At 45.5% G+C, this 24,614-nt stretch overlaps 1 protein-coding gene across 1 annotated transcript; it reads left to right on the plus strand.

Moving 5' to 3' along the window:
* The first annotated feature begins 147 nt into the window (after positions 1 to 147).
* NDC1 (NDC1 transmembrane nucleoporin) lies at positions 148 to 23,958 on the plus strand. The gene is made up of 18 exons (XM_054165612.1): positions 148 to 204; positions 302 to 422; positions 1,596 to 1,697; positions 2,063 to 2,237; positions 3,193 to 3,331; positions 5,575 to 5,683; positions 7,625 to 7,676; positions 8,261 to 8,393; positions 11,354 to 11,446; positions 12,803 to 12,884; positions 14,441 to 14,596; positions 15,659 to 15,913; positions 16,091 to 16,209; positions 16,478 to 16,528; positions 17,629 to 17,692; positions 19,685 to 19,785; positions 21,838 to 21,998; positions 23,734 to 23,958. Exons 1-18 carry the CDS (start codon positions 163 to 165, stop codon positions 23,795 to 23,797), a joined length of 2,019 nt encoding a protein of 672 aa, XP_054021587.1. The 5' UTR covers positions 148 to 162; the 3' UTR covers positions 23,798 to 23,958.
* Positions 23,959 to 24,614: the final 656 nt, after the last annotated feature.

Raw genomic sequence — 24,614 nt, forward strand, 5'->3', positions numbered from 1 at the left:
CACTTCCGCTGGAGGGCGGGACAACCGGGGTTCGCGTCTCCTATTGGCTGCTGGCCGCGAGTCCGCCTGGCGTGCTGCGGAAGCGGCCTGAGGTCTTCGGGGGTGGCCGTTGAACGGCGCAGATTTTGAACGGCGCTGCGGGCCCGCGGGTGGGCCGCGGCGATGGAGGCAGAAGCGGGCCGGCAGCGGATTCTGCTCCGCCAAGTAAGTGCGGAGCCAGAGGAGGGGTAGTGGTGGTCTCCGTCCCTGTTTGGTCCTCCCTCTTCGTTCCCCGCGGCCCCTCACGCTCTGTTCCCCTCAGGTGCTGGGCTGGAGAGTGGCGGCTGCTGTCGCTTGGTCTGTGGTGCTGCTTCCCGTTTGTACTGCTGCCTTCATCGTCCTCAGCGGCCTGGACCCCTTCCATCCGGTGCGCTGGATTTCGAGTAGGTGTTCTGTGGCTGGGGACGGTGAAATACGATGTGCACCGTGCTGTAAGCTGTAGCCGTGGAGGTGGGCGGGAAGCAGCCTGGGCCTTGCCTGCTGGGGGACTCTCGGAGAGAAGTAAGCGTGTGTCTGTGGTAGCAGGGCCCACAAGAGCGTGGATGCGAACTTCCCTTTGCCTTTCAGATTTGCGGCTGACCACAGCAGAGGCTGTTCAGTGCTTTGTTACATACAGTGACCCGATATTACTTTTTTTTCCAGTCCGTTTACAAAATAAAATGTGTTGCAATGCTTGACGAAGTGCCTCTTGATGGCTTTGCATTTTCACAATCACGTCTTTGTATACCTTTCCCCATATCTGTTGTTTTGGGCTCAGTCTCAGAGAATGGGGAGTGACTGTGGCATTGCATTAAATGTCTACTTTGTGTGTTTCTGGCTGGTCTTTAGGCTTTGAAATGTGGGGTTTTATAGTAGCCACAATCCTCCCAAGGTAGAACCAACCGTTGCAAGCTCACATAAGTTTATCCTTCAGAGAAAAAATAAGTTAAGTGACTTAGTTGTCTGTTCTAAGTCCTTGGATAAGCTTCTTCTTTCCCCTCTGCAGACGTGGTTTGCATAAAGAGCCTAAGTTTCCTCTAATTTTGGTGCATTAAATTACAAGTAAAATTCCTGAGATAGTCTCTCTGTATGGTGAGAATGACTTTTCTTCTAGTGTGATGTTCAGTTGGAACTTGGTACCTGTGATCATTGAGCTGCTCCAGGCAGGGAGACTTGAATTCTTTACCCCTTTGATTCCCCTTTCAGGCTTTTGTATATTCAAAAGCTATTCACTCGGTAAGGAATTTCTTACCTTTTAAGTGTGGCTGTGTTGCTGCAGCTTTTATTAAGTGAAAGGAAGCTTTATTAGTTTAATTCCCTTTGAAATACATGTTTTAAGCAAAATTCCCAGTCCTCACTTATGAGGAAAAGCAGTATTAAGGTTGTAAAATAATTTCTGTGAAATGTAAGTCTGCTTTTATGCAGCAGTGTTGTGCAGCTGGTCAGATCTGGTGTGAGATTAGAGTCCATTCCCCATTAATCCACTCAGAGGATCGTTGCCAACTGCCCGAGTGTTCTTTTCTGTTACTTAATGTGGCACTGCAGTCTTCTGAGCAACAATATTCTTTCTGTTTTAGATTCTGTCAATGATTTATATAGCTCCTATGTCATCTTCTGCATCTTCCTTATGTCTGTGGTGGTACTGGTAATAAGCATCTTCAATGCTGAATTTTATGCAGGTGAGTATTGCACATTACTGAACTGTCTGCAGTGTCTGATTAAACAGGATGAGCCTTTACAGAGATTTGTGTTGAATGTACTTTTAAATTAACATAGGCACTATACAAAGCTTATTCTTGAGTAAATAACCCCAGATTCCTGCTTGCTTTGTGGCTGAGACCCTCTTAGCTGAATCTCTTCACTGGCTTACTTTTTTGTCACTTAATGGCTGACTCCAACTGCAAAAAAGTCTTGGGTGACAGTGTTGGTTTTGGTTTTCTTTTTCCTTTTTGGTTTTGGTTGATTGGTGGTTTTTTTTTTTCATTTTTAAATGAAAGGTTTTATCCCCAAGAAATGAAAATTCACTTTCAGCTTTTATTGACAGTTGTGCCATCCATACCCTGCTCTCGACTGGCACTGATTGGGAAGATTATTCACCCTCATCAAGTCATCCATTCGATCGTTCACGCTGCAATGGGGATCTTGGTTGCATGGTGTGCTGCAGTGATGACAAAAGGAAGGTTCCAGTTTCTCACTGTGCCCTGCACGCCTTCAGACAGGTAATTATTTGTCTGTGTTAACGAGGAAGTATGCAAAGAAGTTCTATTGTCAAATGCATGTACTGGTGGTTTCCTTCCAACAAAAGCCCAACATCTGAGTGCTATCAAAAGTAAGCAGCTAGGTGTTGATATCCCTTATTAAAGGGCAGGAAACGCTCTCTGTTGTAAATGTTACAATGCACAGAGAAATCAACAGGCCAGAAAAGCTAAACTGCCAGGATTCTTCATGGAAAACGAAAGAATGACAAATTGGTTGTTACAGGAACTAAGTCTTGACATTCTGGTTCCTGTGAAATACTTCATAAATACCAGAAGCATCTTCAAGTATAAAGAAAAAAAAAAGGGTGGTGGGATTGCTTGAGAGTCCAACAGAGGGCTGCAAGGGTGATGTAGGGACTGGAGCACTGCCTGATGAGAAGGGGCTGAGAGCCCTGGGGCTGTTGAGTCTGGAGAGGAGAAGACTGAGAGGGCATGTAATCAATGTCTATAAATGTCTGAGGACTGGGTGTCAGGAAGGAAGGGACAGCCTCTGCTCACCTGTGCCCTGTGACAGGACAAGGGGTAATGGATGTAAAGTACAGCACAGGAAGTTCCACCTCAACCCGAGGAAGAACTTTACTGTAAGGGTCACAGAGCACTGGAACAGGCTGCCCAGAGAGGTTGTGGAGTCTCCTTCTCTGGAGCCTTTCAAGACCCATCTGGATGCATTCCTGTGTGACCTGTGCTGGATTCTATGGTCCTGCTCTGGGTTGGACTCGAAGATCTTTGGAGGTCCCTTCCAACCCCTAACATCCTGTGAGCCTGTGACTACTACTTCAGAAAAATCTCACTGAGATGTCATCACATCAGCTGATCAGAAAAGTAGAATCAAACCTCTCTTTTCAACTTCCTGAGGCTGGGAATGACTTTATTTATTTTTTTAAACTCAGAATTAATTCTGTGTTTTCTGTTTTAGCCTAGATGATGATGTCCCTCAGATGTGCCTAAATGAATATCACTTCTTCTTTCTCCTTTCTGGAGCCTTCATGGGATACAGTTACAGCCTTTTCTATTTTATTAACAATATGAATTATTTGCCATTTCCAATCATACAGGTAGGAAGCTTAAACACCTTTGCAGAAAAGCATGGCTGAGTAAAACAGTTCTCACAAAAGCCTGCATTGTTTGTATCTTTGAGCATGGCAGCAGCAGCTGTCTGTTGGCATGAAGGCAGATGATGCTTTAAATGCTGGGAGTGTTCATCCTCCTCCCTCCTGTTCAGCTCCTTTCAAATGAACACAGAAATGCTGTGACTATAAAATTTACACCTTTCTGATGCATGCTGTAAGCTGGCTGAGGTGGCTCATTGCAGGAAGTGTCAGCTACAGGAATGAGGCAATGTTTGTAAGCTGAATGTTAACTCCTGAAGCTGATATGGGTCACCCAAAAGCTGCAAATCTTGAGAGTTTAACAACATAAAGCACACCATCAGATGTAACTGTGTACCAGCTCACCCAGAGTCTAAACACTACATTATAGCTTGCTTAAAGTTCAACATCCAAAGCTGGTTCCTGTGTGTATGGAGACTGAACTTCCCTGAGTTGCTTTGGAGGGGCCTCTAGCAGCACTACAGAAAGCTGCAGCAGGGTGAAGTGTGAAAGGTGTCTTCCAGCAAGGCTGTTTGTAGTAGTGGAAAACAGGTTCTCCCCCCTACCCTGCTCTAGTGAGGCCCCACCTAGAATATTGCATCCAGATCTGGGCTCCCCAGTTCAAGGGGGACAGGGGTCTACTTGAAAGAGTCCAACAGAGGGCTACAAGGATGCTGAAGGGCGTGGAGTGCTGCCTGATGAGGAAAGGTTGAGAGACTTGGGGCTGTTTAGTCTGGAGAAGAGAAGACTCAGAGGGGATCTAATCAATGTCTATCAGTATCTGAGGGCTGGTGTCAGGAAGAAAGGGACAACCTCTGCTCATTTGTGCCCTGTGATAGGACAAAAGGCATTGGATGTAAACTGCAGCACAGGAAGTTCCACCTCAACACGAGGAAGAACTTCATTACTGTGAGGGTCACAGAGGAACAGGCTCCCCAGAGAGGCTGTGAAGTCTCCTCTGGAGACATTCTAGCCCTGTCTGGATGTGCTCCTGTGTGACCTGTGCTAGATTGTATGGTCCTGCTCTGGCAGGGGGGTTGGACTCTAAGATCTCTAGAGGTCCCTTCCATCCCCTAACATCCTGTGATCCTGTGACCGCTGCCTTTATCAGCAATCCAAGTGTCGGTTGGGCAGTGCTGTAGCTATAGTAATTGAAATAACATCATTTGAATATTGTTAATTATGCCTTTAAAAAAAAATGCAATTTAGCCAAGTGAAAAGTGAAACTGCTGTGGGTTTATTTGCTTATAGTGTCAGATGGGTTGCTGTAGCTGTTTGGAAACACCTATGATTTGTTTGCATGGAGAAAGCTGTCAGTGCTGCGCTGGTTTTGCGGCTTGGAGGATTCCTGCCTGCCTCATGCTTGTCTGCATTTTAATGCAACACTTCTAAATGAACACTAGTAGATTAAATAAGCCTTCCTGGGGGGTTCTTTTGTTTATTTGACATTAGACAGCATTCTTCTAGTTTGTTCACCTGTCTGTAACATCCATTTACCTCATCCTTCATTGCTATAAGCAGGAAAAGGGATAACGAGGGATTATTATGAAATGGCACAAAGAGATCAAGACAATAAAGTAGTTTCATTTTTAATAGTTCATCTAGATTTCAGGTTTTTGAGTACCTTGTCCTTTTCTTTACCATTTGAGTGCTTTGTCCAGTTCTGGAGCCCCTATTACAGGAAGGATCTGGACATGCTGGAAGGTGTCCAGAGAAGGGCCATGAGGATGATCAGAGGGCTGGAGCTCTTCTCCTATGAGGGCAGGCTGAGAGAGTTGGGATTGTTCAGTCTGGAGAAGGCTCCAAGGAGACCTTATTGTGGCCTTCCAGTATCTGAAGGGGGCCTGCAAGAAGGCTGGTGAGGGACTTATTAGGGTGTCAGGGAGTGATAGGACTGGTGGGAATGGAGCAAAACTAGAAGTGGGGAGATTCAGATTGGATGTCAGGAAGAAATTCTTCCCCATAAGGGTGGTGAGACACTGGCACAGGTTGCCCAGGGAGGTGGTAGAAGCCTCCTCCCTGGAGGTTTTGAAGGCCAGGCTGGGTGTGGCTGTGAGCAACCTGCTGTAGTGTGAGGTGTTGCTGCCCATGGCAGGGGGGTTGGAACTAGATGATCCCTGAGGTCCCTTCCAATCCTGACTATTCTGTGACTCTACAGTTCTGTGATTTAGTGCAGAATCCTAAGCTGGTGATTGTTTGTTTGTTTTCAGCAATACAAGTACTTGCGTTTCAGAAGATCTTTGCCTCTGCTGGTTAAACACAGTTGTGTGGAATCCCTCTATTTTGTGAGGAACTTCTGTGTCACATACTACTTCTTTGGTAAGGGTTCCTCTTATTCTTTCTCTAATTCCTGTGTTTTGAAAACTCTAATCCTAAACAGGCTGCTTATACAGTTTTTAAGCCTTCCAGGTGACTTGTTGAAGAGACAGACTTGTTTAAACAAAGAAAGATGCCTAACACCTCTCTACATCAGGAAGAAAAAGCACAGGCTTTGTCCAGCACTAGTTGTGTGATGGCAATCCTTACAGCCTCACACATGCTTGTTTAGTACATGAGAATTATCTGTTCCCTAGAGAGATTAACAGCTGTTAAAAAGAAAAATCTGTGTAGCTGATAACATTACACTAAGATCACAATGTTCTAAGGAGAAGGGAGTGGGGAGTTGTAGTTTTCCATCCTGAGGTCTGTGCTTGCCTATTGTATCAACACAGACTGTTGTCTCTGGTGATCTGTGCTGGAGATCTTGTTGCAGGCAACTGTAAAGTGACCAGCATGTGAAAGGAGCTGCCAAATTCAAATCAGCTGGTGGTAAACCTGATGCTTTGGGCCACTGTTTACATAGCTGTCTCGAGTTGTGGCAAAAAGATGATGAATCTGAAAACACAGTGTGCCTTGAACTGCTCCTTCCACTGCCTGCTGCTGGAAATGCAGCATCACAGAGCTGAACCTGACATACCAGCAGTGGACATGACTGCACTCTATGGAATGTTGCTTTATTTTCACTGTTTTGAAAGGAAAAATTAGCACTTCAGCTTTATGCTGGAGTGCCCTTTATATTATTTGGAGGAAGCTGAGGAAACAAAGGCTCTCTTCCATGTGAAAATGAAGTTTGGTCTTTAAAATTATGCTGATTACACTGGGGTTTATAAAAACCAGGATGTTGTTGTTGTAATTGTACTCCTAAATGATGTCAAAATATGCCAGAATTGCTTCCACTGTATTTACATTAGGGAATAAATAAGAGGTATGATGGTTCTGTATCAGTTTCCATTAAGTCTTTAGAAGCACTTTGCTGCTGCCTGAGCTGTAGTGAAAATTAATATTAAAGTGCTAGAAATAAGAAAGGATCTGCATAGCTCAACAGAGAGCTGCTGGCCTGTAGCTGGCAAGATTGTGCATCCAGGTCTGGCCAACCCCAGGCACAGATCCAGGCTCGGTGCAGAGTGGATTGAGAGCAGCTCTGAAGAAAGAGACTTGGGCCTGCAGTGCCCTCATGCAGCCCCAAAGGCAGCTGTGTGCTGGGCTGCAGCAAGAGGAGTGTGCCCAGCAGGGCAAGAGAGGAAATCCTGCCCCTTGACTCTGCTCTGCTGAGACCCCACCTCAAATCCTGCCTCCAGCCCTGGTGTCCCCAGCAGAAGGACACAGAGCTGTTGGAGAGAGTACAGAGGAGGCTCAGAAAGACGATCTAAGGGCTGGAACACCTCTGCTATGAGAACAGGCTGAGGGAGCTGGGGTTGTTCAACCTGGAGTAGAGTAGATTCTGAGGGGACCTTAGAGCTGCTTTCCAATACCTGAAGGGAGCCTACAGGAAGGCTGCACAGAGACTTTTCCTGAGGGTGTCTAGAGACAGGACAAGGGGGAATGGTTCGAAGCTGAGGGAGATCAGGGTTAGACTGGAGCTTAGGAAGAAGTTCTTCAGTAGGACAGTGCTGAGATTCTGGAATTAGGGGTGTTGAAGGCCGGGTTGGATGAGGCCTTGAGCAGCTGAGTCTAACTGAGGTGAGGAAGTTGGAGTACATGGTTCCTGAGGTCTCTTCCAACTTAAGCCATTGTAGGATTTATTCTTTTGTTTGTGTTTTAAGAAACAAAAACCCAACCAAGCAAGCCCCAGAAACACAAACAGATAAAAACCCCAGACAAACAAACCCCAAAGTCAGATTGCCTCCTGGTGCTCAGTCTCTTGTTTATACAGGAATTCCCCTGGGTTTGCCCTGTTGTCTTTGTTTTTTGCAGTGACCTATTTGGTTTTTGATCCCTTAGGTTACATCCCAAAGGCATGGATAAGTACCGCAATGGATCTTCATCCAGACAGGTAGGTGCTGAAAACTCTCAGGGGAATGTTGCTGACAGCTCCCTTTGCTGAAGTCCATCTTAGCAGCTGGTTGTTCGTATGGGGTAGCATTTGGTTCCCTGCCTCACCGCCCAGAATGTGGAGAGCATTGAGTGCTGCTGAAATGGATCCAAGAGAAACCAACATCCCCTTGAAGGGACCACTAAGAAGGCTCTCTGTTTCTGTCACCTCTGAGTGTCTCCCAAGCATTAGAAAGGCCAGCCTCTCCAAATGGTGTACCTCTGTGGTTTAATCTGCTTGGCTTTATTTTTGATTTGCTTTTGTCTGTGTTGTTCTGTGCTGCCATTTGTTGTAAGATAAGGAAGCTGAAGTCTTGCCGTTGTAGTAAATTAAAGTATTAATCATTGTTACTTATGTCCCATTTCTTAGCTTCATTTGATCAGTTACCAGGAAAATCACAGACCTGGTGTCTCAAAGATCTGTGGGAACCTGTTTTTTGCCAAACCTGCAACTTTATTCCTGGCAGTTGTTGCTGCTGTAACAGCTTACTGCAGACATCATCCATAACAAAAATACCTCTGTCGTCTTGGTTGTTTTCTCTGCAGCAAATTACATCCTCTTGACACTCTGACTGGATTGTTGGATCTCTCCTTGTTTTACCATGCCTGGTTGTGTGGCATCTTCCTTCTGATTACCTGGCACATTGCCTGGTTGCTCTTCAAAATCTATGCTACGGAGGTTGGTACTTGGTGACGGTGCTAAAGGGCTACCATCAGTGTTTCACAGATAACAAATACCTTTTCAAAAGCAGTTTTCCTAGGAATTAACTTCATTTTTGCATTTTCAAAGCATGCACTACAGATAACCCCTGGTGACTGAACAGATGAGAGAGGCCTGAGCAATAACTGACCCTCCTTTCTCATCTCATAGCAAGACAAGCCTGTGCTGCTTACAGAATTGATGCTTTGTTATTGCCAGCTCTCTTACTCCTCTGTTTCCATGTCCCTCTTCTGTACAACGCTAAATCTGTGCAGAGGCTGTTGGGGCCTCCCACACTAACAAAGATGTACTTTGCACTTCAAGGAGCTGGCAGTTTGTTCTTTGTCCTTTTCAGGTGTCAAGACAGATGAGGCAGGACAAGGTCCATGCCTGCCTGACTAGCTTGCTCTCTGCATGTGTGTCCATGCAAAGATTTGGTATGAGTGTGAGAGTAGCTGAAGACTTGAGGAGATAGTATCAGAAAGTGTATGGCTCTCAATCCAGTTTTACAATAGGAAAGAGGGCAAAATACTGTCAATTGTCAGGCTAACCATGGAAGTGCACAGTTCTCCAAGCACTGCCATGTTAGGCTATAGTATTAAAACAGACTTGAGCAATCCTGGGACTTAAGATAGTTGTACTTTTTAATTCTGTTGTAAAATTACAAATTGATATAGCAACCCGCCCCCCCCCATTTAAATATGTAATGAATGCCATTATAATAAGTGTGAGACCATGACTGAAGAGAAAGAGGGGGAAAAAAAGTGCTGCCATAAAAAAATTGGAGAAGACTTGATCTTTAGAATCATAGAAGTGTTAGGATTGGAAGGGACCTCAAAGATCATCTAGTTCCAACCCCCCTGCCATGGGTTCCAACCCCCCATGCCACCTCACACTAGATCAAGTTACCCAGAGCCACATCCAGTCTGGCCATAAAAGCCTCCAGGGATGAGGCTTCTCTCACCTCCCTGGGCAACCTGCTCCAGTGTCTCACCACCCTCATGGTAAAGAACTTCTTCTTAGCATCCAATCTGAATCTACCCATTTCTAGTTTTTTTTCTATTCCCCCCAGTCCTATCACTCCCTGACACCCTAAAAAATCCCTCCCCATCTTTCTTGTAGCCCCCTTCAGATACTGGAAGGCCACAATAAGTTTCCTTGGAGCCTTCTCTTCTTCAAACTGAACATCCTCAACTCTCTCAGCCTGCCCTCACAGGAGAGGAGCTCCAGCCCTCTGATCATCCTTGTGGCCCTTCTCTGAACATGCTCTTTGACAGGTCCTGATGTGTCATTGTGAGACCATAGAGGAAGAAATTGTTCATCTAATCTGATGTTTAAAAAGAAACAAAACCAAACCCAGACAAATGTTTCTAGACTGCAGGTAACTAGAAAAAAAAAGGGCAAGGTTTAGATGCTGAATCAGTGCCTTGGTGGAAAGCACTCTGATGGAATGAAAGGACAGATAGTGCTTGCTGGAGTGCTAGCTTTAATGAAAAAGGGCTGGTCCTGTTGTGTCTGCATAGACAAAACAGGGACAATGAATCAAGTGTGGCTGATGCAATGATGTGTCAGAACCTGTGGCTCCATCAACAGCTCTGGGGGTGTGAAGAGCCTATTTCAAAGGATGATACTTGAAGCACCAGTGACCACTGAGTAATTCCTGTCTGTAGTTATTACTGTCTGTAATTATTACTGGCTGTAATTACTGTATTGCTTACAAAAATGGAAGACAAAAGAAACATCCAGCTCTGAAGGTGTAAAGTGGACTTTGCCCTTTTGGCTGTTGATCAAAAGATTTGTTTATTCATAAAGATTTTTTTATGAGTTAGAAAAAAAACCCAAACACCTAAAACCTTCCAAGGTTGCTTGCAAATATTTGCATAGTGCTAACTGAAAAGACAGGACTGAAACTGGAAGCTTAGTCCCCACAAAGTCATTTTATTAACACTTTAATAGCAGTTGCTACCTCAAATTTCAATTTTGCAGTTGGAAACAGAGGAGAATAAAGCTATGATCAGTAAAATGAGTGCAGTAACATAAGACTGTCAGGTAAAGCTGTGTCCAAAGTGGTTGGTGTTAAACAGCATTAGTAAGCTGCAATTTAAGCACTGCTATTTACAGTTTAAATAGTGTAGGCACAAGAACAGAAATTCTATGAAAACACAGAATATGACTATCAGAATTGTATTAGCTTATCAGTGAAGCAGTGCAAAAGAATTTAAAGCATCTGTAATTTGTTGGGAAAAGAACTCCCAGTTCTTCACCAGAGTGCCTTCACTGTTAGCAAGAGACAATGCAGTTTAGATTTCAGTCCTGTTCTGGTGATGGTGTCACTAATTTTTCCCAGCTATGTGGTTAGAGGAATTTATCCCTGAAGGGAGCCTATAGGAAGGCTGCAGTAGGACTTTCCATGAGGCTGTCTAGAGGCAGGACAAGGGAGAATGGTTTGCAGCTGAGGGAGAGCAGGGTTAGACTGGATCTTAGGAAGTTCTTCAGTAGAAGGGTGGTGAGACTTTGAAGTAGGCTGCCCAGGGAGGCTGAGGATGCCTCCTGCCTGGGGGTGTTGAAGGCCAGGTTGGATGAGGCCTTAAGCAGCTGAGTCTAGTTGAGAGGTGTCCCTGCCCATGGTGGGGAGGTTGGAGTAGATGATCTCTTCCAACCTAAGCCATGCTATGATGATGTCTTTAGCTCCAAATTATACCTGGAAGGTATTTGAAGATGAAGATCTTTGGGTTGTCTAAGATCTCTCAATTTTGAATGCAAAGAGTAAAGTCTTGTTTCTATGTGAGAAATTTCAGGCTAGTGTACAGTCAGTTGAAGCAGGGCATTTGGGCTTTTGCTGTCCATCATTCACCTGCCAAGTAACAGCTTGGGTGTGGTCTTTCATGAAATCCTCTTGGTTTGCTCTGTGTAACACAGCCTCTGCTGTTTCTGTTCAGACACATCATTTTCCTGTCCAGCCGACTTTTGCTGAGGAAACAGACCAGTGCCTGCCTAAGATCCTGAACAGCAACCCTCCTCTCATTATAAAGGTAACTGAATTCCCACCATCTTCCAGCTAGGTGTTTGTGCTGAGAGAGTGTTTCTCAAAGCATGTCATCAGATCTTCTAGGCACCAGTTACTTAACTGTGGTTCCAGCTACTTCACTGGACACATTCAAAACCCACCTGGATGTGTTCCTCTGTGGCCTGCCCTAGGTGATGCTGCTCTGGCAGGGAGGTTGGACTGGGTGATCATTTGAGGACTGTAGTTCTGCAGAAAAAGCTGCCTCAGAGCACTCCAGGAGGCCACTGGCCTTAATTTGTCGAGTAGTGACATCTGCTGGTGCTTCCCGCACTCGGGACCTTGAGCTGAAGGCAGACTCGGTTAGTTTGAGGCAAGATCTGTTTGTCTGCAGCAGAAATACCTTAGTGCTGCTTATGCCAAAACAGAAAGTTAGTGACATTCGGCTCTTTTAGCTCTTTCAGCTTGGAGCTGAACAGCTGTTTCATCTCTTTGTGTGCTCTTCATGCTTTGCTCCTGCTGCTTACATGGGAGTTCTTAGGTGTGTGTTCTCCTTTGAAATGAAAGAATTATTTCCATACTTATGCTGGAACTTGGGTTTCTTCTTTAAAACAGACAATACTAAGAAGCTACTGAAAGTCTGTAAGAAAAAGAGAGTAATTTTGGCCTGGCTATGGTACTCATTAATGGAATTTACTGATGATAATAGTTAGAAATTGGAGAGCTCACTTAAGAAGTGTTATGTAAATAAAGCTAAGAACATTCTGCATGTGTGAAATCCATATTTACTGATTCTTCGGATCTCTGATGAGGCTGCAATCCATTTGAATTCTTCCCTAAGCTTTGCTGCAGTATCAAAGGATGGGTGGGGGACAGCTGAGCACAGTTAAAGGCAGAGGAAGTCTAATTAACAATTTCAGCCCTTACTGAAGTGTGTAATTTATAATGGTACCTTGCATAGTGGGAACCAGAGGGCTGGTTTTGGTTTGTCACATTAGCTACTCAATGCCATGAAAAAGCAGGGTTATGTCTGGCACTGTATGGCACACCGTGGAGCTGAGCTCTGCCTTGAAAAACAGTTCTTCCCTTAGACTGTTTAGTGTCCTAGATCCTTTCTAGCTGAGCTGTTAAGATAAAAAATGTTAGATCATCTTTAACTCCAAAGATAAGACTTGGCAGTGAAGGTCTCTGAAGCTCTTAGGAGCTCAGCAGCACCATCCAGAGTGATTCTAGAGCTGTGTGCAGTCTTTTGCTTGCTTCCTTTTTCTGTTGTGTGTCTGCTTTTAGTCTGTGTGAACTCACTCAAGAGTGTTGCATTTTACCTGCATTTGTGGAGGAATGCACTGCTCTTGGCATGCACCAAGATATTTTCCTTTCTTTGCAGTTTTTAGCCTTACAAGACCTGATGTTGCTTTCCCAGTACTCTCCTGTTCGACGGCAGGAAGTCTTTAGCCTTAGTCAGCCAGGTAATGATGAAAACTGTTTCATGGTGATATTTTTGTAAGTGTAACTCAAATGCTTTTATAAGCTATTTCATGCTGTAGCTTGTGCTGCATAAGCCATAAGGCCTCATAGGTATGAGTATCCCTATGATGCCTTTTTCAAGACAATGGGTGCTGAGTACGGTGAAAGTAGCCCTGAAGAAAGAGACTTGGGGGTGTTGGTTGATGAGAAGCTCCCCATGAGCCAGCAGTGCCCTCATGCAGCCCAGAGGGCAGCTGTGTGCTGGGCTGCAGCCAGAGGAGTGTGGCCAGCAGGGCAAGAGAGGGGTTTTTGCCCCTTGACTCTGCTCTGCTGAGATCTCACCTTGAATACTGCCTCCAGTTCTGGTGTCCCAAGCATAAGAAGGACCCAGAGCTGTTGGAATGAGTCCAGAGGGCCACAGAGATGATCCAAGGGCTGGAGCACCTTTGCTATGAGGAAAGGCTGAGGGAGCTGGGGTTGTTCACTGTGCAGAAGAGAAGACTCTGAGGAGACCTTAGAGCTGCCACCCAATAGTTGAAGGGTTCCTACAGGAAGGATGCAGAGGGACTTTCCATGAGGCTGTCGAGAGACTGGACAAGGGAGAATGGTTTGAAGCTGAGAGAGAGCGGGGTTAGATTTAGGAAGAAGTTCTTCAGTAGGAGGATGGTGAAACTTTGAAATAGGCTGCCCAGGGAGGCTGAGGATGCCTCCTGCCTGGGGGTGTTGAAGGCCAAGTTGGATGAGGCCTTGAGCAGCTGAGTCTAGCTGAGAGGTGTCCCTGCCTGTGGTGGGGAGGTTGGAGTAGATGATCTCTGATGTTCCTTCCAAATTGAGCCATTTTATGATCTATATTCACATTGTTTCTTCTATTGAGCTCAACAAACTCTGGCATCTGTTTGATTTTAAGTGAAAGCCATGAGGAAACAGGTCTCAGGGAATGAAAAGCAGGATCCTCTTGATGCCACCAGTCAAATGATCCAAACTGAGCTGTCTCTATAAATGGGTATGAAGCCTGACATTGAGATGCTAGCGAGGTGAAATCAAACATAAAGTCACTGCTGAAGCTGTGAAAGCCAGCAATGGCTGTAATTTCAATTTGTATTCAAGGCTCTTGCTGGATATAAAGATGTGGCAGAGAAGGTCAATTAAAACTGCTTAGGAACCTCTTGGTAGCCCTCCTCAGGAACTCCAGTGTTTGTGCTTCAGAACTGTTTGCCAAACTATTGCTGCTACTGTGTTCATTTTAGTCGTTCAGTGATTTCAGGTCTGATTGGCTGAGCTGCCTGTGGTTTTCCCACTTGCTTAGTGGGTTTCACTGAAGTCTTCTCTAGAGTTCACCATTGATGGGAGGATGGAGTGTGCCTGCATTTTCATTTGCTCCTCAGTACAAATAAGCTGGAACATTGAAAATGTACTGTGTCATTGTAGAATTGGAGTGGGTTCTGTAAGCTCTGAAGCTTATGCTGAGAGACACAGGTGCTGTCAGAGCAGACAGGAGGATGAGCACCTGGGTTAAACATGCCTGCTGCATTTCCTTTTTCTGTGTGCACACTGCCAGGTGGGCACCCACACAACTGGACTGCAATATCAAGGGAGTGCTTGAGTCTTCTGAGTGATCTGACCCAGAGGCTGATCGCACAGCAGGAAGCTGCTGCAGCAAATGGCAGAGCAAAGCAGCCAGCAGGAGAGCTGAAAGTATCTCCACAGACTCCAGGTATGTGAGGAAATGCTCATAGTAGTTTGTAAAGCATGAATGTGCCAACAGATTGCACACTCTGAATTCAGTTGCACAGGGAAAACGAGTCATGGGTGTTTCTGCTCCTACAGGCAAACAAAAAGTCTCCTCCTCAATTTTGTTTTAGGTATTCATGTTGAAACAATCCCAAAAGAGGTAGAAAACTTGGAAAGATCAGGTTTGCTCTCTTTACTTTGCAAGGTGTTTTGTTCAAGACAGTATTTTTTTCCACACTTGCACAAATTGAGAGACTCTTAATTGTTACAATTTCAGTAAGTGGCTGAACCTAGTACAGGAAGAAGTTCAGCCTTGCCCAGAGATGCTCTGTAACTTGCATAGCTGCTCTTAGGATTAGTTCAGGATGGTAAAAATCAGGTTTGGTTTTGTTGTTGTGGCATCTTTGAATGTGCTTGTGCCATTCCCTAGTACCAGTGTAGAATTCCAAAAGCCAGCCTGGCTCTTCAGCTGTGTGCAGCCTGCAAGCAGTTCAGTGTTTCACATGCCAGGCATGGGCATCATTCCTGGCAGCAGAGCTGTGTTAGCAGAAGGGGTGCCAGGTAATGGAATCCCTTGGCAGCCGGTGCCTAGGATACAAGGGGAACAGCAGGGGACTGCTGGTGTGTCACAGCTGAATTCCTTCTGGTGCTGCTGTTCTTGGACTTTCAGACTGCCATGTCTTCTGCTGTGTACCAAGCAGAATCAGAATTGCCATTGTTCTCTAGGTGGCCTTTTTTAATAGTACTTAAACCTAAAAGCACATTCTCTGGTGCTGTGTGTCAGGGTGCAGTAATGGTGGCTAGCAAAAGGAGGAAAACAAATCCACAAGGATTCTTCTCATCACTTGGTGTTTTCAAACTGCTGAACTTTTCAAACTTCCCATACTCATCTTGAGATGTACTTTGCAAGACCACAGTGGAAACAACATCCTCTAATGAAAGCTGGGTTGATACAGTAGTAGCTGTCAATAGCAATCAAATAGCAGTCTCTTGTCTTATATGTGCCAGCCTGCTTGCCTTCATGTAGTGTGTTCTTTGTCTTTAGGGGCCCTTGTGCCAGAGCTCATGTCCTTGCAGTCCCAGAGATCCCATGTTGTTCTCAGAGCTTCCATGTCTTCGCTGGTTAAATCACCCCTGATGCCCTTAAAGACATCGCCTGGCTCTAACGTTGGTTCACCTTTCAGCTCACCTGCTTTAAACTCCAAGATGGGAACTCTGGATGTAAACTCTTCTTGGCATGGCTCAGGCCAAAGCCCTCATGTTGTGAGAAGGGGACCAAAGCTTTGGACATCAGGTTCAGGTAGAGCACTGTTTTCAGGCTTGTAGTCATACATAATAGGGAATCATAGAATGGGTCAGTTTGGACGGGACCTTAGAGATTATCTACCCCAAGCTCCTCACCATGGGGAGATTTGTGTCTTGAGGATCCAAGTACCAGCAGCCATTTTTTTCAGAAGCTGTGGTATTTCTCTTGCAGATCTGCAAATGAATGGTTCCCACCACGAATCCAGCCCAGTGCTCTCTGCTCCAAGAGCTGGAAGTGAGGCGGTACAGCCAAGATTTATTTACACATGGCTGCAGAACAAGCAAGAGCAGGTAGAGTAAGAGTTGCATGGCAGATAGATTACAGCCAGTGCACCTTAGGTCTTCTCTCTTCTGGAAGAACTTGCCATTTTTTGGAATGAACTTTCTTTTCCCATTAGCTTACCTAAAAATCCTTCCCTCCTCCCCTCTATCTCTTTATGCTGTGAGAAGATGGTGGGCAGAGGAGGGCCAAGTGTGTGTACCTTGGATAAACACAGATGATGCTTTTAATTTTTCTGGGGGTTTGTTGAGTAGTTTTTGTTTGTTTGGTGTTTTTTAGATCAAGAACTTCCTGTCCAGACGAGTGCTGATAATGTATTTCTTCAGCAAGGTAACTGTGATCTTTTGTGACTGAGCAGCATGGTCTGGAAATGCCTGAGTGCAGAGGTTCTGCAGTGGCACTCTGTACCTTTCATCTACAGTAATGGTTTTAAAAACCTTTATTTCAGTCTAAGGTTTTCCATAAGTGCAGCTTTGTACTTGCTGTGAATTTCCTAGCAGAATTCTCCTGTGTATATACATAGCAGCCCTGTGGAGAAGGACTTGGGAGTCCTGTGGATAACAAGTTCTCCATGGGTCAGCAATGTGCCCTTGTGGCCAGGCAGGCCAGTGGGATCCTGGGATGCATTAAGAGGAGTGTGTCCAGCAGATTGAGGGAGGTTCTCCTCCCTCTCAACTCTGCTCTGGTGAGACCTCACCCAGAATATTGCATCCAGTTCTGGGCTCCCCAGTTCAAGAGGGCCAGGGATTTACTGGAGAGAGTCCAATTGAGGGCTACAAGGGTGATGAAGGGACTGGAGCACTGCCTGATGATGAGAGGCTGAGAGACCTGGGGCTGTTTAGTCTGGAGAGGAAAACACTGAGAGGAGATTTAATAAATGTTTATAAATGTATGAGGGCTGGGTGTCAGGAGGGGAGGGACAGCCTCTGCTCACTTGCACCATGTGATAGGACAAGGGGCGATGGATGTAAATGACAGCACAAGAGGTTCCACCTCAACATGAGGAGGAACTTTACTGTGAGGGTCACAGGAACAGGCTCCCCAGAGAGGTTGTGGAGTCTCCATCTCTGGAGACTTTCAAGCCCTGTCTGGATGTGTTCCTGTGTGACCTGTGCTAGATTCTCTGGCCCTGCTCTGGCAGAGGGGTTGGACTTGAAGATCTCCAGAAATGCCTTCCAACCCCTAACATCCTGTGATCCTATGGCCTTTGAAAACTACCTAGCAAGTTTGAACTACAGCTTTGTGGGCAGCTCCTGTCCCAAAAGAGTTTGTTTCCTAAAAGATTTGAGGATTCCCTGAGACCTCTTAGCCTTGCAGCTCTTTTCCACAGGGAGCGATGTGACCCTCTCAAATACAAAATGCCTTAATCAAAACCTGCAGTTCTGGTGATGTTTATGAAGTGCACTCAGAATGCTTTGGTTTCTTCTCAGCACACAGAAGCCTCCATCCAAGCCGTCTTCTCTGATGCCCAAATGCACATCTGGGCTTTGGAAGGTAGGCAGTTCCTGTTCCCTAACAATCCACTCTGCTGGCTCTGTGGAACCACAACTGAAGGGATGTGTTTCAGGTTTCTGAGAGTCTGTGCTTTATAAATGTGGCAGAAGAAAAAATATTCAATCTACTTTGCCAAAAACCTGCCTGCATTTCAGATACCAATGTGCACAAAGGGGTCACTCACTTGTTGGGTGTGAGATCCCATATGAAACCTCTTGGTTTATGTTCTGTGGGGATTGCTGAGCTTGATTTCTGTTGCTCTGCTCCCGTGTGAGCCCATGCAGCACTTTTGTGTTGCTTTCAGTAACAGATTGGTGATGTCTTTTTGCAGCAGCTTTTCTGACTGAAGTCTCTTGAGGCTTTCTCTGTTAATCAGAGAGTTGAGGGAGGCACTCAGTTAAAACTTAAATAAATGGAAAAAGCTGGGCTGCAGAGGATTAACAATGACTGTGTTCTTGTGCTATGGGATTGTCTTGTTTGCTTCAAACTCATGAGCAAATAGTACTGATAAAAACTTTTATGAGGTTTGAATGTGAAGCTGATCTTTCTTCTATGTTAGATGTTTTATGGACAGATTCCATCATCAGTAGAGAGCTACTGAAGCACAGAGCTACAACAAGCAACTGAAACTAGGGCCTAGAGAACAGGTCTTTGTGAGGAGCAGCTGAGGGAACTGGTGTTGTGTAGTCTGGGGAAAAGGAGGCCTGAGGGGAGACCTCATTTAGCTCTACAACTCCCTGGAAGGAGGTTGGAGTGAGGTGGGGGTTGGTCTGTTCTCCCTAGGAACAAGTGACAGGACAAGAGAAGGCCTCAAGTTTCATGAGTGGAGGGTTTAGGTTGGATATGAGCAGAAACTTCTTCCCTGAAAGGGTTGTTGACCACTGATACAAGAAGGCTGGGAGGTGGCTGAATTCCCAGCCCTGGAGGTGTTGAAAAGAAGCAGAGGGATGTGGTGCTGAGGGACATGGTTTAGCACCAGCCTTGACAGAGTTAGAGAATGATTGGACTGGATGATCTTCAAGGTCTTTTTTAGCCAAAACAATTCTATGACTCTGTGACTCTATCTCCTCTTCAAACTGACACAGCCTGGCATAAGTTGGGACATAGAGAGTCAGGAGGTGAGATTCATGCACAGGGTCTGCAAAAATCAGGTTGTGTTTTTTTTGTGTGGGTTATCTAAGGGCAGAGGGCTAGGCTGCCATTGTAAAAATATATCAGCACACTGAGAAGGGATTTAAAGCTAAATTAAGGTTTCCTTTGAAGTAGCAGAGGGTTCTCCTAGAAGCTGAACAAAGAAAGTTAAGTGATCTGGAAATGTTTGTTTATGGCTGGAAGTATTGTGAAACAGGGCCTGTCAGGTACAGCTCTGAGCAGAGCAGTGGGAAGTGAGGCAATGCTTTCTTCACATTCATTTTCTGTATAATGTCTCTTGGCCTATCAGCCTCAATCTATTGCTTAGTCTGGAGAAGAGGAGGCTCAGGGGGGACCTTGTTGCCGTCTACAACTACCTGAAGGGAGGTTGTAGCTGGGTGGGTGTTGGTCTCTTCTCCCAGGCAACCAGTGACAGAAAAAGAGGACACAGTCTCAAGCTGTGCAGGGGGAAGTTTAGGCTTGATCTTAGAAAGAAGTTCTTCCCAGAGAGATTGGCCATTGGAATGGGCTGCCCAGGGAAGTGGTGGGGTTGAGGTGCCTGGAAGTGTTTAAGAAAAGCCTGGATGAGGCACTTAGTGACATGGATTAGTTCATTAGGTGGTTTTGGGTGATAGGTTGGACTTGATGATCTTGAAGGTCTTTTCCAGCCTGGTTTATTCTGTATACACCTGATAAAGCAGCTTTAGTCCTGGAGCAAGCCAAAGCAGTCATCTGGGTGCAGTAAATCCTGAAGAGTTCCACCACGTCAGTAGAATCTTCAGGCTAAACCATGCTCTTTGTTAATACTTCAGAAGCTGAGGATTCAGTAGCTGTAGCAAACTTGCTTTCTTTTTCTTGAAGGTCTGTCTCATTTGGTAGCAGCCTCCTTTACTGAAGACCAGTTTGGAGTTGTCCAAACTACACTGCCAGCTATCCTGAATACTTTACTGACTCTTCAGGAGGTAAGAACTGTTCACTTTTGCTCACTGGAGAAGGAGTTTAGAAGAGGAGGAGTTTGTCAGTTTGATGTTTTGACCTTGCTGGCCAGCCATAATAATACAAGTTACACTGCAACAGCTCTTGTGCAACTAACCTAAACAAAAGAGCTACTTGCCACTATATGAAAGAGTTGAATAAAAACCTTGTTACTTTGGGGGTTTTAAATGTTGAAGTAAAAAGCAGGAGTTTAATGCAGTATTTCATTTAACACAATGGTTCTGTGTGTACCATTCAAGACCTTCTTGCAGGGATGCAGCAATTACAGTACCATATTTTAGGCATAGTTGGGACTTAATCTTTATTTGCCTTGTGCGACCTGGAACATTTGCAAACGCTGCAAATCACAGCAGCTAAGATCCCTGGAGTGTTTCTCTACTGGTACTAACAAATTACTCTCAAATTACTGCTGTTTGTATAATGAGTATGTTTAAAATCCACATTTGTTTCCAAGGCTACACAGTTCCTAGTGACATAATGGAGGCTCAGGGGAGATCTCATTGCTCTCTACATCTACCTGAAAGGTGGTTGTAGCCAGGAAGGGGTTGGTCTCTTCTCTCTAGCAACCAGCACCAGAACAAGAGGACACAGTCTCAAGCTGCACCAGGGGAAGTTTAGGCTTGAGGTGAGGAGAAAGTTCTTCACTGAGAGAGTCATTCACCATTGGAATATGCTGCCCAGGGAGGTGGTGGAGTCACCATCCCTGGAGGTGTTCAAGAGGGGACTGGACATGGCACTTGGTGCCATGGTCTAGTCATGAGGTCTGTGGTGACAGGTTGGACTTGATGATCTTTGAGGTCTCTTCCAACCTTGGTGATACTGTGATAATCATGTTCATAGACTCCTAGAATAGCTCAGGTTGGAAGGCACCTGAGACATCATCCCCTCCAACCTCCTCACCATGGGCAGGGACACCTCTCAACTAGACTTGGCTTGCCCAAGGCCTCATCCAACCTAGCCTTCAACACCACTGCCCATTCTCCCTGGGCAGCCTATTCCAGAGTCTCACCACCAAGTACTGAAGAACTTCTTCCTAAGCTCGAGTTTAACCCTGCTCTCCCTCAGCTTCAAACCATTCCCCCTTGTCCCATCTCTAGAAACCCTCAGGAAAAGCCCCTTTGCAGCCTTCCTGTAGGATCCCTTCAGGTATTGGAAGGCAGCTCTAAGGTCCTCCTGGAGTCTTCTCTTCTGCACACTGAATAACCCCAGCTCCCTCAGCCTATCCTCATAGCAGAGGCACTCCAGCCCTTGGATCATCTCTGTGGCCGCCTCTGGACTTTCTCCAACAGCTCCATGTCCTTTTTATCCCATGGACCCCAGGGCTGGAGGCAGGATTTGAGGTGGAGTCTCAGCAGAGCAGAGTCAAGGGACAGAATTTCCTTTCTTGCCCTGCTGGCCACACTCCTCTTGCTGCAGCCCAGCACACAGCTGCCTTCTGTGCTGCATGAGGGCACTGCTGGCTCATGGAGAGCTTCTCATCAACCAACACCCCCAAGTCTGTTTCTTCAGAGCTACTCTCCACCCACTCTGCACCGAGCCTGGATTTGTCCTGGGATTGGCCAGACCCAGATGCAGAACCTTGCACTGTGATGTTTTTCTTTGGTTGGTTGGTTTTTTGCACTGCTTCAATGGAGATTCTTGGAAAGAATCTAGAGGTTCTTAAAGCCTTCCAGGGCAAGTCAGCTATTCCAAGAACAGGAGCTGGGGGTATAAACAGCCAATACCCCTGTTTGTGAAAGAAACAAGTCATCATACAGGACAGATTTGTTTCTCTATTGCAGCATGTGCTGTGCTTAGCATTTAAGACTCATTAACAGAGAACTCATTTCCCAGAACTTGGTTGTGTGTTCCTGTTGCTGGCCAGGCCATGCAAGGTCGGACCCAGTTTCCCAATACATTTTTGTGTCTTGGTGGAATTCCTGAGCTTAGCACTTTCTCTTTGCTGTCTTTAAACATGTTGCTAGTTGTGTTATGAAACAGTTGAACAACTTCAGCTGATTTTTGTGTTTCTCCATCAGGTTGTAGACAGACATTTCAAACTGCCTCATGTTTCTAGCAAGCCCCCCAGGGTTTCAGGCAGCCTGGTGGACACGTCCTACAAAACGCTACGGTTTGCGCTCCGAGCAGCTCTGAAAACAGCCCTGTACAGGATCACCACTGTCTTTGGAGAGCACCTGAAGTAAGAATTCCACCATTCCTTGCTTACTAAATTCAGTTTGAATTACTGGTTTGTATTGAATTATTGTAGGACCTGTGAAAGAGAAGGCTGGGCAGAAATCCTTTCGAGTCATTATTCTAACTTTCTTTATTTTAGGTTTTGATTCGTGGAGCCTTAAATTCTTGCCTTGATACGTGATCCCCCTTAGGTGGTGGTGGTGGTTGTTCAGAGATTTCTGGGCAGTTTTTCTTAGTCACTTTTCATGACCTTATCAGCAACCTGGATGAGGGCACAGAGTGCACTGTCAGCAGGTTTGCTGGGGACACAAAACTGGGTGGAGTGGCTGACACACCAGAGGCTTGTGCTGCCACTTAGTAAGACTTAGGCTGGAGAGTTGGGCAGGGAGAAACTTAGTGAAATTCAACAAGGGCAAGTATAGAGTCTTGCACTTGGGAAAGGATAATCCCATGGAGCAGTACAGGCTGGGGACTGACCTGTTGGAGAGCAGTGAAGGGGAAAAGGATCTGGGGGTCCTAGTGGATGGGAGGTAGACCATGAGCCAGCAATGTGCTCTTGTGGCCAAGAAGGCCAATGGCATTCTGGGCTGTATTAGAAGGGCTGTGGTTAGTAGGTAGAGGTTCTCCTCCCCCTCTACTCTGCCCTGCTGAGATTGCATCTGGAGTATTGTGTCCAGTTCTGGGCCCCTCAGTTTGGGAAGGATCTCAGGGAACTGCTTGAAAGAGTCCAGCACAGAGCCACAAAGATGATTAGGGGAGTGGAATATCTTCCTTATGAGGAGAGACTGAGGGAGCTGAGGGTCTTTAGCTTGGAGAGGAGGAGACTGAGGGATGACCTCATTCATGTTGATAAAGATGTGCAGGGTGAGTGCCAAGAGGCTGGAGCCAGGCTCTGCTGGGTGATGCCCAATGACAGCACAAGGGGCAGTGGTGGAAGTTGAGGCAGAGGAAGTTCCATGGAAACAGGAGGAAAAATTTTTCACTGTGAACCCTGGAACAGGCTGCCCAGAAAGGTTGTGGAGTCTCCCTCTTTGGAGATATTCAAAACCCACCTGGATGCCTTCCTGTGTGATCTGTTCTAGGTGATCTTGCTCTGGCAGGGGGGTTGGACTGAATGATATTTCAAGGTCCCTTCCAGTCCCTAACATTCTGTGGTTCTGTGAACTCTTCAGAAGCAGTCCATGAATACCACTTGCTCAGTAAATCTGTTGAAAAGAAAGTAAATCAAGTGGAGACAATTGACTGTCCTGAGAATTCTAGGAAGAGTCCAAATAATCCAATTCCCTTGTTGCTTGCTTTGTCTGATGGCTCTTTCTCAGCTACTGCTGCAGCAGGCAGACTTTCATATTTGGGCCCTGAATATGTGAACCTGCAGGGCTGAAATGTCAGTCTGGAAGTGCTCCATACACAGGAGAGATGGCCTTAAGGGATTCTTTCTTACCTAAGCTATTCTTGCAAGTAAAACAATTGCTTTTGTGGATTAGAAGGGAATGGAGTGGGTTTCTTAGAACAAGTGCCTTTGAGTAGTGGAAGCTGTTTTGGCTAAGAATTGATGGCTTTAAGGATTAATATACTTTTTGTCTTGGAAATGTAGGCTTTCCATGCAACTGTTCTCTAAAATTCAGCTTCAGTGTAATTGTTGGTTTCAGTGTAGCCTTCATTTTGGCACAGGGCTTTCTTTATTTTTGTGGTGTGCTACTCTAATGTGAACCCTTCTGTTCTTCATTTGTTGTTTGTAGTGCAGTGCAGGTGTCTGCAGAACACAAGAAAAGACTTCAGCAATTCTTGGAGTACAAAGAATAACAGATTTTGATGGCAGCTACAGTTTGGTGCTTTGGGGCTTTATCGACACTTGGTAAGAAGGAAGTGGGGACTAAGGAGGCTTTTATTTGGCTTTTTGCAAAAGCATGTGTTGGAGGTACAAGTCACAGAACAAAACTTAGAGCTGTAGCAGAGCTCTTCTAGGTTTGTATCATCTTTTGTATAATAAAAGTTTCTAAAAGTTCATCTTGCCTTCTTTTAATGTCACTTAGAAATAAGACAGTGTCAGCTCTTATTTTATATGAGACTGACATTTCAGATTCTCAGAGCTGCTTTGCCACTCAGCTCTCTCCGTGTTTCTCATGATGTACTCTTTCCCTACCCTTTCCTGTAAAAGGGCTGAGTAGAGATTTACATAGGTACTTAGTGTGCCTAAGTGTTTCATAAATTCAGTTGATAACACTTCTAGTGCATGTGAAGTGTGTACTTCAAGAGTAAGAAACAGATGTGCCCAGGAATAAAATGTGCTGCTCTTCTGCAAGATGGAAATATTCCTACAGAGTAAAAGGGGCCTGCAGAAAGGCATAGTTAAGACACAAATCCTGCCTGAAAAGCTAGCCACTTGGATTTTATCTCTAAGGTGACCTAGCAAAGTAAGCTCTGACCTACACTGAAACATACTGGGACCATCACTTGAGTAAACCTCCCAAGTAGTCAGAGAATCATTAAGGCTGGAAAAGACATTTAAGATCATTGAGGTTGAGTTCTAGCTGGCTTTTTGCCTTCCTGATGTTTACTCTGCATGACCTAACTAGATCCCTGTACTCTTCTTGAGTTGCCTGCCCCTCTTTCCAAGGAT

Source organism: Dryobates pubescens, chromosome 11 (genome assembly GCF_014839835.1).
Source record: "Dryobates pubescens isolate bDryPub1 chromosome 11, bDryPub1.pri, whole genome shotgun sequence".
Lineage (NCBI taxonomy): Eukaryota > Metazoa > Chordata > Aves > Piciformes > Picidae > Dryobates > Dryobates pubescens.

Coding starts and splice junctions, on each gene's coding strand:
- NDC1 (XM_054165612.1), top strand. CDS start 163: ATGGAGGCAGAAGCGGGCCGGCAGCGGATTCTGCTCCGCCAA. Junction 17,693..19,684: donor GCACATCTGGGCTTTGGAAG/GTAGGCAGTTCC, acceptor TTTTTCTTGAAG/GTCTGTCTCATTTGGTAGCA. Junction 21,999..23,733: donor GTCTTTGGAGAGCACCTGAA/GTAAGAATTCCA, acceptor TGTTGTTTGTAG/TGCAGTGCAGGTGTCTGCAG.